We start from the raw sequence: 11273 nt of genomic DNA, 5'->3' as shown, positions 1-11273 counted from the left end.
TCTAAGGGGTCGTCAAGTACTCTCTAGTCCAATTATTGTTACCTCGGGTGTCCCGCAAGGAAGCCATCTTGGTCCTCTTCTTTTTTTTTGTTAATATCTAAAAAATTTAAATCCTAGTACACTTTTGTTTGCAGATGATTAAAAGTTTTTGAGATGCATAAATTCTTTAATTGATTGTATTCTTTTGCAAAATGATCTCCTAAAGTTAACAGAATGGGTTACAACTAACCAATTATTCTTGAACGATTTTATAAGTGACATTTTGTTGCATCATATCAAATGCCCTTTCCTTTTATCGTTGATTTATTTGTATGCTCCCTCGCGTCAAATAAGAGAACGTTGCTTATTCCGAGAAAAGGATAATAGGGTAAACTATGCTCGTAATGAACCTTTAACTCGCTGTGTTAGAGAAACTAATCGCATTTCAAATAATATTGAAAATTATATTCTTTTGTTCTTTTCGAATTAATTAATCAAACCATGTTTATATAATTGGTATTTTAAACAATAAATTACGCCTATTTTTTGGTTCTTTTGTTATAATTGATTATTTATTTCCCGATTCATTTTTGTTGCTTGAAGTAAATTCTCTTTTTTCAATAACTTTTTCTGTCATTTTAACGGGATTCTGCTTTTCAAGCCAGTTGAATTCCTCCCCTCAAACAAATTGTAATGTAATATTCCCTCCTCAAGGAAAGCTCATCGTTATACCCTAGAGCCTAAGCCCTGTGTGCTTTTTATCATGCTCTGAATCCAAAAACAATCTTCCGACAATCCTTTTCCAATCCTCTCTCTCTCAAAATGTATGTAACTAGTAAAATTCAAAATTCGTTAATTCAAAATGCATTTTTTAAATATTTTATTGAAGACTCGATTTAGTGCACATTATTACATTCCATTCTATATTAATAAGAAAATACATTTATGTATATATAATTCATTTTTGTTTTTTTATATTTCTAAAATAATTGATCTTAAAAATTTAATTTCATAAAATTATAACAAGAAAACCAAATTTTCAAAAATAAAGAAGAGAGTCAAATGATTTCGTTTAAATATATTCGATTTTTTTGTTGTTATGTTTTTAGTCTTAAAGCAAATAAATAAACAAATACAAATCGTTGCACACAAATATTTAAAATTTTTCTTTGTATCACTTAGCAAATTAATAATATACACAATTTTGTTTTACATGAATTCATGTTTTACATAAGATAATTTTGATTTTTTTGTCTTTTATTTAAATACTCACGACTTAAATTTTTAAAAATAATTGCGAACGAAGAAAGAACAAAAATGAAACCAGTCAAACAACTGACTTGAAAAACTACCTACCTTTATTTAAGTTTCCTTCTTTTTAGACACCATTATTATTGTTTTTGAAAGTAAGTTTTCTTTAAAGTTTTTTAATTACATTTATGTTTAACATTTTGTTTGTTTTACTTTAAGAATAAAGAAAGGCAAAAGCTTCACAATTATTATTATTATTTTTGTTTTTAAAATATTTGTTGATCATTAATAAGATCCCTGTCAATTTATTATTTTTATTTTGTTTAAATTTTGTTGTTAAATTTAATAAATTGTTAACCTCATAAAGTTGATGGTGTTTCTTATGTATAAATAAATGCGTCAAAAATTGACATATGCAAGTTTATATGAATCATCATCTATAAATTAGCTTATTTAAGAGATTGTTAAACTTTAAAAACTTCAGCATTTTCAGTTGTTTGTGGTTTTTAAAAGATCAATAACTTCCCGATTCAAATCAGTCGCCTGTTTTCGTAGCTTTAAGACCTTTAGAGAAAATAGAGGAGGGTATTTGAATTGTTTATTTTAGGAACTGAAATATTTTATTTTACCTTCGTTCTCAGTTCTTTTTCATAGGTTATTAACTCTTGTATCTGAGCCATGGTATTTGTCATATTCTGTTGATCCATTGTCCATCTCAAATAAAGTTCTAAAAAGTTTGTCAAAAATGTTATTAAGTTCTCAAATAATATCTCCAAACTAACCATCCCATAATTCTAAACTGATTGGTGCCACCGATGGCCAAATAACCCTTGGATTTGGTTCATACAAAGGATTCAGCAGTGACTTCATAACATCCGGACGATTCAAATACGACCACAAACTGGTTGTACGAGTTTGAACTTTTAACTCGGAACGTTCCTTTTCCGAATCGCAAAGAAACGTTCCATATTGACTAAAGTAACTGTGTTCGAAAAGCAAAATTAGTAGATTTGTACTGAATTCAAAACTGCAGGGGAATTGACAAAACAATTGGTATATACAATCGAGGAAGAGTATGAAGGTGGCTCCGGAGGTTTTCAAACGTGTTTGTGGCGGGGTGTAGCAGGAGTATTTGTGCCGTGAAAAGAAGGGGTGACCGGCTTGAATCCATTCACGTTCGATAAGTGCTTGGAGACTGTTTTGGATTAAAATAAAAATAAAAACAATCAAATAAACTGGAAGGGTTTTTTGTTTAGGGAAGCTAAGGAACTTACCCTCTAACGGTTCGGCAGTCGGGATTTAAAATGATTTGAACCAATGAAGTGACAATCAGAGTTGAATCGAGTCCTTTGGAGCCATGTACAAGAACTGGACTGCCCTCTTGGTCCAAACATTGAGCCACAACGCAGGCGGCATTTAATGAATTCAAGACCATGCCCAACCAACCACTGCCCTCGAGGCGAGAGAGCCATTTGTCAGCACTGCAGGTGGTGTCATTGCAAGCTAAACAACAACAAGAAGCTGCTTATGCGAACATCAGCATCATCACCTTTGACTTACCATCCACAAGTTTGGTAAAGCTTTCCAGGATAGATGAAGGATTCGATACATTACCAATCGACCGGTTGACCTTCTTCCACTGGGAATAGTGTTGATCTGTTTCCGTGTTGGATTTGCCCTTGCCCCAAGTGTCCACAATAAAGCCCTTTTTACTTCGCCCTAGAACCACGTTGAGGATAGCTTCGTCGGCACGACACCGCTTGATACCTTGAGTTGATATCGGCTGGGAACTTCTCATTAGAGTTGCCTAAAACAAAAACCATACTTAAAAATGAAACTGTTGACTTTTTCCATGGAAACAATGAACATACTCCATTGTCATGTTTGTAGCTAAGTATCGGAAATCGTCCTCCGTCTCGAAATGAGGCCGACTGACAGATTTGCTCATCGGTTATTGATTTGGGGACAATCAATATAGCACCATATGTTGAACACACACTAAAATCTTTGTTAACATGTGAGATTCTCCACTCGTCGCCGGTAATCAATTTCGAGAACTCTGACTCCGGTCTGAAAGCAATTTTGATGACTCTCAAATCAAAGTAAAGACATACACAAACTTACCTAAACATAGTAAATCCATCTTCCAATATGGAATACATAGGTCTATAGAAGAACGGATAATCAAGTTCTATGTTGTGCAGGGAGCTAAGTTGCTCCAGCGAGGAGGCAACATTAAAGTACTCTTTGGAGTATTTTATTTCCAATGAAATTATCCGCAGATCCTTGCACTTGAGGGTGATTATGCCGCCCACCACAACATTATTATTGAGGAAAGGTTTTTTCTCCACACAATCGATATTCTTGTGCAGCAGCTAGAGGAAGGAATTTTAATTTACACCGAAAGAGGTTTTTAATAGACAGTAAATTGCCATGTCCATGACCTATTTAAGCGGGAAAAGGTGGATGGATGTGATGGAGGACAAGGAATTCACTTACCCACAATTCTTGGCTATTTTCTTGTCGAGCACTTAGCAGCAAATGGTGGCCTGTAATGCAGAGGGTTCCCTCAACTGTTGCATGCAAATGGTCATGCAAGAGGACACCGTCAAGTTTTGGAGTTTTTATGAGATCAGCGAATTCCATTGGGAATAAAATTGAAGCCGACACGAGAAATATGAATGAATAAGTTTTGTTTTCCTTATTTTATGAATTTAATTGCATGGTTCCTTTTTCCTTTGTTGTGGCCTGTTTCGGAGGTTTTTCTATTTTCTATTCACTTCGCGTTTACCACAGCACAGGAAGGGAGAATTATCAAGTATAAAGTTTATCAGTAACAGCAGCGGAGCAGCAGCAGCGGTAACAGAGGCTGAGAGGCTGACAGGCGAAAAGTTATAATAAATTACGGCTGCGGGTAGGTTTATCTCTTTTTTCAATTTTATTTGTTGCGGGGGGTGGGCGGTGGGGAGGCTTTTGTTTTGACACAGCTGACAGGTGGGAAATTTCCCAATATCATAATGTCAACAAGGTGCGAGACTTTATTTCTATATGGATGTGAAAAGCTTCTTTTTTTCAAATGAATTGAAGAATTTTAGAAAAGCGTGTTATTTTTTCTTATTTAAAAAAATTTAAGTTTGGTCGAAACGTATTTTCATTATTTTGAAAATTTAGTGCAGTGGCGTATGCTTTTTTAATTATTTGTTATTTTTACAACCAAAAACCAAATTTTTGGAAATAGTAGTGCTATGTGGCGTTTAAGCATATATGTACATGTTACAATTACCATTGTTTGTACTTATTGTTGGTCAAATGAATTATGCAAAAACAAAACTCTTGTATCTTATTAAGCTCTGAGCTCTATGATTGCTAATAGCTAAATCACATTCACGAATTCGGTCGTGCCGTCTTTGACATGTTGAATGGAAACAATAGACTCTTATGAGGCAATCTGAATCGTAAATATTTTAAGCTCAATCTTAACGCCCGAATGGATCTATTTTCTATTTTGTAGCTCTTTGACAGCTGAAAATTGTATTGTCATTGAAATTTTGTTTTGTTTATTTCAGTGTTTGTGCATAGCAGCAATGTCATCCATTCTGTTGCTTAATTTTTTAACAAAATAAAATAAATGAATCTCTTAGGTCACGCTCTATGACACATTATATCGTAAATTATGGTTAAGTCGTTAAAAATCCCTGTCAAAAACCCGACCGACTTGAGGCATGGTTGTGTTTTAACTATATTGGTTGATATTTATGTACCTGCTTTGATTTTTGCAAAAATAGGATGCTACAAATAAAATTAATATTTGTCAGGTAGAGAGCAAACAGAAGAATGTCATTTTTGCATTATATGAAATTCGAGAAATGCAGAAGTCAAGATTTTAGTGCAGACGAACATGTTCATATCTTTATTATAGCATCGTCAAAATGTTATAGTATTTTATAGGAAGTAAAAATGTAGTAGGACAAACCAAACAAAAAAAAATAAGGTTTTTAAACCTTTTGTAAAAAGTCTCCTTCTTTTCTGTGCCATCCTCGTAGTTTTTTCATGCTTCGTATCTCTAGAATTTTCGAAAAATCGATTTTTTAAATATTTAAATGACCACTTAGTGCCACACATATGTTGTACCAAAATATTGTGGACGGTAAAAATCTTTAAATACTCGGTTTTTAAATTTAAGTATTAGAACTATTACCAATCACTTATGATTTTCTATTGCTCAAAACTTCAAACCCATTTATCTCAATATATAGCATAGATCATATGTTATTAAAGGATATCTATTGGTTTGGCAAGTTTTTGACTTTCTAGTTTAGTACGCTATTTTTCCAAAAATCAATAAGTTGCAAAAATCCTACGCACTTCTATAATTTGTTAAAACTCATTGGGTTTTTATCATTATAAAACGTACAAAAGCAATAAGCCTTAATATGAAACCCGCAAAAGATTTTTAAAAGATTCAAAGATTTGTTTAGCTGATACTACGTACTTTATCGAAAGAATGCCAGTTAAGGTACGAATTTGTTTAACTTTATATTTTTATATTTTCTTTCTTTTTGACAAGGTATATCCAAAAGCTGATACAATATGACATCTAATGAAACAGATTTTTCTTTCAAAATTTTGTATCTGCAAATTTAAAAAATTCCGATGTATAGATAACGTTATTGGGCAGGTTCATACAACATACTCCCTTATGTATGTTAAAAGTTAGGCAAGTTTCTAGTATCTGATTGGCCAGCTGCCTAAAAATTCCCTTCCAATTAAGACAACTTTAATGGAAAATTGACTGGAAAGTTAGCCAAAAAAAAATCACCCTAACTATTAAGTCAAGTCTACGTCTATCAAAATGACAGTTGATTATGTTTTTTCATTCAACTGAAAGCTGAACTTTATTGCTCTATTTTAAATTTATTTTCTGCACAACTTTATTTAATGCTTTCTGTAAAAGGGTTCCTTGTCAATTTTGAAAACAAATAACTAATATTTCTTTTAAATACAAAATACAAATCGTAATGGGCTTTGACTGCAAATGAAGTCCCTTATGTTATCATTTTTGGATATGACTTCCATGGTATGTGTATCGTGCCTTTGAGTTACATATTCATTCAGTCAGCGTCGAATTTATCCCAACGTTTTTCAATAAATGTCACTGAATGCCGTCAATGTTAACTTGAATATTGGCTTCTAATTTTTTGGTACAAACCAGGCATTTATTCGCACAAAAGAGAATAGACAAGTAACATAACCACTTCTAGAAATATAGTTGTCACCAAATTTATTTTGAAATAAAGTTATGGTTTAGTGAGTTATATTACAAGTTGTGCCATCTTGTTGGAATCAAAAGCCGTTGATGTTTAACAGATTAATTTTTTAAATAAAAATCAATCGATAGTTTTCATCACTTACCGTTAACAGAAAGAATAATAATCGATGATGTCACCAAGGTGTAAACTGCACTAAACAGTCAAACAGCGATACAGAAATGAGCATCAACACTAAACGGTGGTAAAATTGTCAAAATTCTCTATGAAATTGAAAGAATACTTACACAACTCGGAAGTATAGTTCTGGTCTTCATAAATAATTGCCAAACCTTACTGAATAGAAATGTCAACACAATTTGACATTCAAACTGTCAAACCATAAACAATTAAAACTTACTAATTAAATCTGTCTATACATATGTATATTGGAAAAAAAAACAAAACAAATTCTAAAAGCGATTGATACAAATTAAAATGTATCCTACTTTTTGTATTTCAATTAGATATAAACAGAGACAATGAACTTTAGCTTGCGTTTTTCATATTTCCTTAATCCCTAACCCAATTAAATGCATTGTACTTTCTCTACACAATGTTAACAAAGGGTGTTTTTTTAACTGATAGGTTTCCGCAACACACCTCAGTTTTTTTTAGTTCAACAATGTATTATGGGAGCTAAACCAAATCGTCCCATATTTATGACACCAGAACGAAGGTGTCTATCACTTGCTTCATTTTCTTTCCTCTTTTCCTCCATATTGAAAACAACAATTAAAACACCCTCTGCAATTGCATGTTATTCATTAAATTCAGTTTAACCGACTTATTAATTAATTTACTTCAAACAACCAAACATTAGCCACCGACATACACAAAATAATTGAATAGTCAAGCTTTGAAGTGGAATGTAGACAAATAGTACATCAAACATCAGACACCTAATTAAATCTATCGTGGAAAACAATACTTTGCTTATATCCTTTATAAGTCAATTGCCCAGGACATGTTAATAATTATATACAAGCGAAAATGAAATCGATTTTCATATTTTAATTCACCATACAAATATATAAGAATACAAAACTACTTTAGGTTAACTGGAAGCATTAGTTAAATCAAATAATTAGAACTTCAATAGATTTTTGACAGAATGGAACGTAAAAAACATTATCACGGAATTATTTACACGGGATCATTTTTAGAAGCTATTTGTCCAAGTATTTTGCATAAAAACTATAAACTGGAAGGACTCCAAGAATTTAAAGTATTTTTTCCGTTTGTACTTCACAGTTCTGTTTGCTTCACAAGTTTTGGGAATCTTTCCACTGAAACGTATTCGACCAAGACCGTCAACGAATTTTTATTTCACTTGGTTTTCATATGCATCTGTGGTTTGTGTAGTGTTTATATTTTGGGATCTCGTCGTAATTCTATCACACATTCTTTATACACGTAATTTTAAAATCAATGCTGACATAATTTGTAAGTGAAAGATACATAAGTCAAAAAAAGTACGGACATAAAAAAAAGTTTCCATTGTTTTTCCAGCCACCACGGTTTTCTTTGGAATGGGAGTTCTTATTTATGGAGTCTTTATGAGATTGTCCATGCGTTGGGTGGAAATAGCCAACTGGTGGACTGAGAAGGAACAACGCTTCCTAAGACCTCCGTACTTAACAGAGAACTCGAGAAAACTTAAAAAGAAATTAATAACAGTTGCTATTTTGATAGCTTTTTTAGCTACTGGTAATAAATCTTGCATATCCGTATTTCTTGAAGATGAATGGTTTGAACTTTAACTTTTAGCAGAACACGGTTTGTATCAACTATCCGATATCTATCTTTATACAAAAGTTATCGGAGAGTGTAATGTTACCAGAGGATTCCAAAGTTTTTTAGTTAGACGATTTGAATATGTCAATAATTATATACCAGGAATTATTTCAATGATCCTATCTCAGGTAATTTTCAAACAGCTCGTGTATAAAGAAGTTTACATTTTTTTAAACACATAAACACATTTTTTGAAAAATATAGTTTGTGAGTTGGTTTGCAACGGCAGCATGGAACTTCTTGGATTTATTCATCATAGTCATAAGTATTGGAATCTCAACACGCTTTGATCAACTAACTGTGGCCTTGGAAAACCATTTGAAACACGTAATTTATTCAAAAAATTTACCCAAGAATTTCATTAAAAAACCCATCCACTAATTTAGAATATTCCTGATTCAAAAACAATGTTGAGATTTCGATTGGATTATATTACAATTTGTGAGATATTGGAGTATGTTGACAATCATATGGGATTGATTGTATTTTTATCGGCGGCTAATAATTTATTTTTCGTATGCAAACAACTTTTGCATGCTTCTAAGTAAGTTTTAGAAAAATCTAAGACCGTTTTTTGAAGAATTGAAATATTTTTAAATTACAGTGTTTTAAGATACTATACGGATTATGTGTATTACTGGTTGTCAATGATGTACTTAATCACAAGAACTTTTTTTATGTTCTTTTCGGCGGCTGGTATTAACGATAGTGCTCGAGGTCCAATAGTTCTGCTACATAACATCCCACAGGAGTATTGGAATGAGGAGGTTTGAAATTCAAACTCGGACTCCGAAATCAGTTTTATATCTTATTTTTTTCTTATTTAATTTTATAGAGTAGTCGATTGTTGTTTCAAATTAATTCTTCAACAATTGCATTGACAGCAATGGGATTTTTTAGTTTTACTCGTAGGATTATTTTAACGGTAAGTTTTCTCTACTTTTTATTTTAAATGTTTAACTGTTCAAATAACAATTTATGTATGTATGTTTTTATTTTCAGATGGCTGGAGCAATTGTAACCTTTGAACTTGTTATGATGCAGTTTGTCACTCCTGTCAATAATTTGGGACCTTTGTGTCCTTGAATTCTCTTCACGAGACTAGATAATGCCATAATGGGCAGGTTCAGTAAACATAAGGGACTTAATTAACTTCATTCTTTGAACGCACATTTTGACCATGGCAACTAGTTAGTTTTTCAAGTGAATTGAATTTAAAATTCAGAACTTTACCTTAAAAACCCTTTCCTTCAAGTTCATAGTACAAAAACTAAAAAATCATTATTTTCTACAAAACACTCCTCAGGCAAGCTACAAGTGCATCACGAATTGTATTTTGTATTTTAAAGAAATATTACTTATTTCTTTTTCAAACTTTTTCGAACTTTTTTACAGAAAGCATTAAAAATGAAGTTGTGCAGAAAATAAATATATCATTGAGTAATAAACTTCAGCTTTTAGTTAAATTAAAAAACATGATCAATTGTCATTTTGACATCAGTTGACTTGACTTGATAGTTAGTTAGATTTTTCTTGACTAACTTTCCAGTCAACTTCCCAATAATGTTGCTTAATTGGAAGGTAATTTTTTGGCAGCTGGCTAATCAGATGCTAGAAACTTGCCTTAATTTTAAGCTCCTTATGTAAGCTGAACCTGCCTAATGATGGAATATTTTTGAACTCGTTGTATAAAAACATACATAATCTTTAAAAATTAAATTTTAAGTCATTAAATTTAGATTAGATTTTAAAAGTCATAACAATTACATTTTGATCCTCTTAATTTTGTGTTTTATTTTAAAGAAGTTTTGGGACAGTATTCAAAGAAGATCGGTATTTGACCAATATATGCTCTAAAGTAAAATTGCGGGAAAAACTAAGTTGTTCGGTAGACTGAGAAGCACGTGGAGAAGAAGATTGGGGAAAAATCGTCAAGACTAGTTTAGAGCTGTAGAGATCTCAAACACTTAGCCGGAAACCACAAGATGGCTTGCAATGGAAATAAACGGAATCATAAACTAGGCTTTCAAAAAATTTTGGAATGCATGAAAGTTTAGCAATAGGTCTATAATTGTTAATTTCAGTTTTATTGCCTTGTTTATGAATGGGAAATGTAAATGAATCTTTCCATATATGAGGAATAAGTTGTTGTATAAATTACCCAAGGTTAACAAATAACCTGGGTCTTTAAAATTGAAATTTGTCATTTTTCAATTAATGCTTTTGCTTTTAACGAATTCGAAGGCGAATTTGAAATGCGATAATGTTTGTTGGCGAGTTGAAATCCGATAGCTTTAGAAAAAGTCAAACCAAAAGTGTCAAATCACTGGAATATAGGAAGAACTATTTTCGCCTCGCCGCGAATTCGTTAATAAGAAAATACGACGCGAGCTGAATTGAAAATGATCCGCCGTGAACCTCATAATCAGGCCATGGATTTAAAAATAAGCCGTGTTAAAAAATAGACTATTCTCAAAAATAGCTTTGTTCATAAAATAGACGTTTAATTTTAAAATGAGGTTTTGTGCAATAACTCCTAAGCTGACTAAAGGACTGCAACATAAACCAACAAAAGGGACCGACGAAGATTATCTTATGTTTTTGGTTCGTTCTTTGAATATGGGAGCTGCAGGCCCTTCTGAAAAGATCAAAGGCCTACACATTATATTTTGTGTTAGTTAATATTCACTTTAAGAGAGGTTTTTGCATAGCTTGTAAACCATCTTCATGAGGCTTGCTTTTTGTTGATCTCGGAATGCATTTGCAATTTTTGTGCAGCTTTCTTAGACGAAAAAAAGAGAAGCGCACGATCGAGGAGATAGAGGGATGTCACAACAGGAATAAGGTGCGTAAAAGGTAAAAAAAAACCTCCTAAGGGTACCAGCCACGAACCGAAGCCTATAAGGACGATCAGGGGAACATCGTAGTAGAACCGCAGTC

The 11273-nt window shown here is 32.4% G+C and overlaps 2 protein-coding genes across 3 annotated transcripts; one reads left to right on the top strand and one right to left on the bottom strand.

Moving 5' to 3' along the window:
* Nucleotides 1–835: 835 nt before the first annotated feature.
* On the bottom strand, nt 836–4142 carry LOC129947518 (myotubularin-related protein 9). The gene is made up of 8 exons (XM_056058106.1): nt 3730–4142; nt 3355–3605; nt 3102–3300; nt 2791–3037; nt 2505–2733; nt 2013–2425; nt 1860–1957; nt 836–1794 (listed from the first exon to the last, which is right to left on the bottom strand). Exons 1-8 carry the CDS (start codon nt 3874–3876, stop codon nt 1720–1722), a joined length of 1659 nt encoding a protein of 552 aa, XP_055914081.1. The 5' UTR covers nt 3877–4142; the 3' UTR covers nt 836–1719.
* Nucleotides 4143–7627: 3485 nt separating this feature from the next.
* On the top strand, nt 7628–9897 carry LOC129947821 (gustatory receptor for sugar taste 64a-like). Of its 2 annotated transcripts, none has more exons than XM_056058535.1 (9): nt 7628–7717; nt 7791–7982; nt 8049–8246; nt 8310–8461; nt 8538–8660; nt 8720–8877; nt 8938–9100; nt 9169–9258; nt 9336–9897. In XM_056058535.1, the coding sequence occupies exons 1-9, from the start codon at nt 7651–7653 to the stop codon at nt 9417–9419; spliced, it is 1227 nt and encodes a 408-aa protein (XP_055914510.1). In that variant the 5' UTR covers nt 7628–7650; the 3' UTR covers nt 9420–9897. The 2 variants fall into 2 exon arrangements, with proteins under 2 accessions (XP_055914510.1, XP_055914509.1); XM_056058534.1 differs by having other exon boundaries at nt 8307–8461.
* Nucleotides 9898–11273: the final 1376 nt, after the last annotated feature.

Source organism: Eupeodes corollae, chromosome 2 (genome assembly GCF_945859685.1).
Source record: "Eupeodes corollae chromosome 2, idEupCoro1.1, whole genome shotgun sequence".
In the NCBI taxonomy this organism is placed as follows: Eukaryota; Metazoa; Arthropoda; class Insecta; order Diptera; family Syrphidae; genus Eupeodes; species Eupeodes corollae.
The sequence above is the reverse complement of the archived record's forward strand: the minus strand, read 5'-3'. Positions and strand labels throughout refer to the sequence as shown.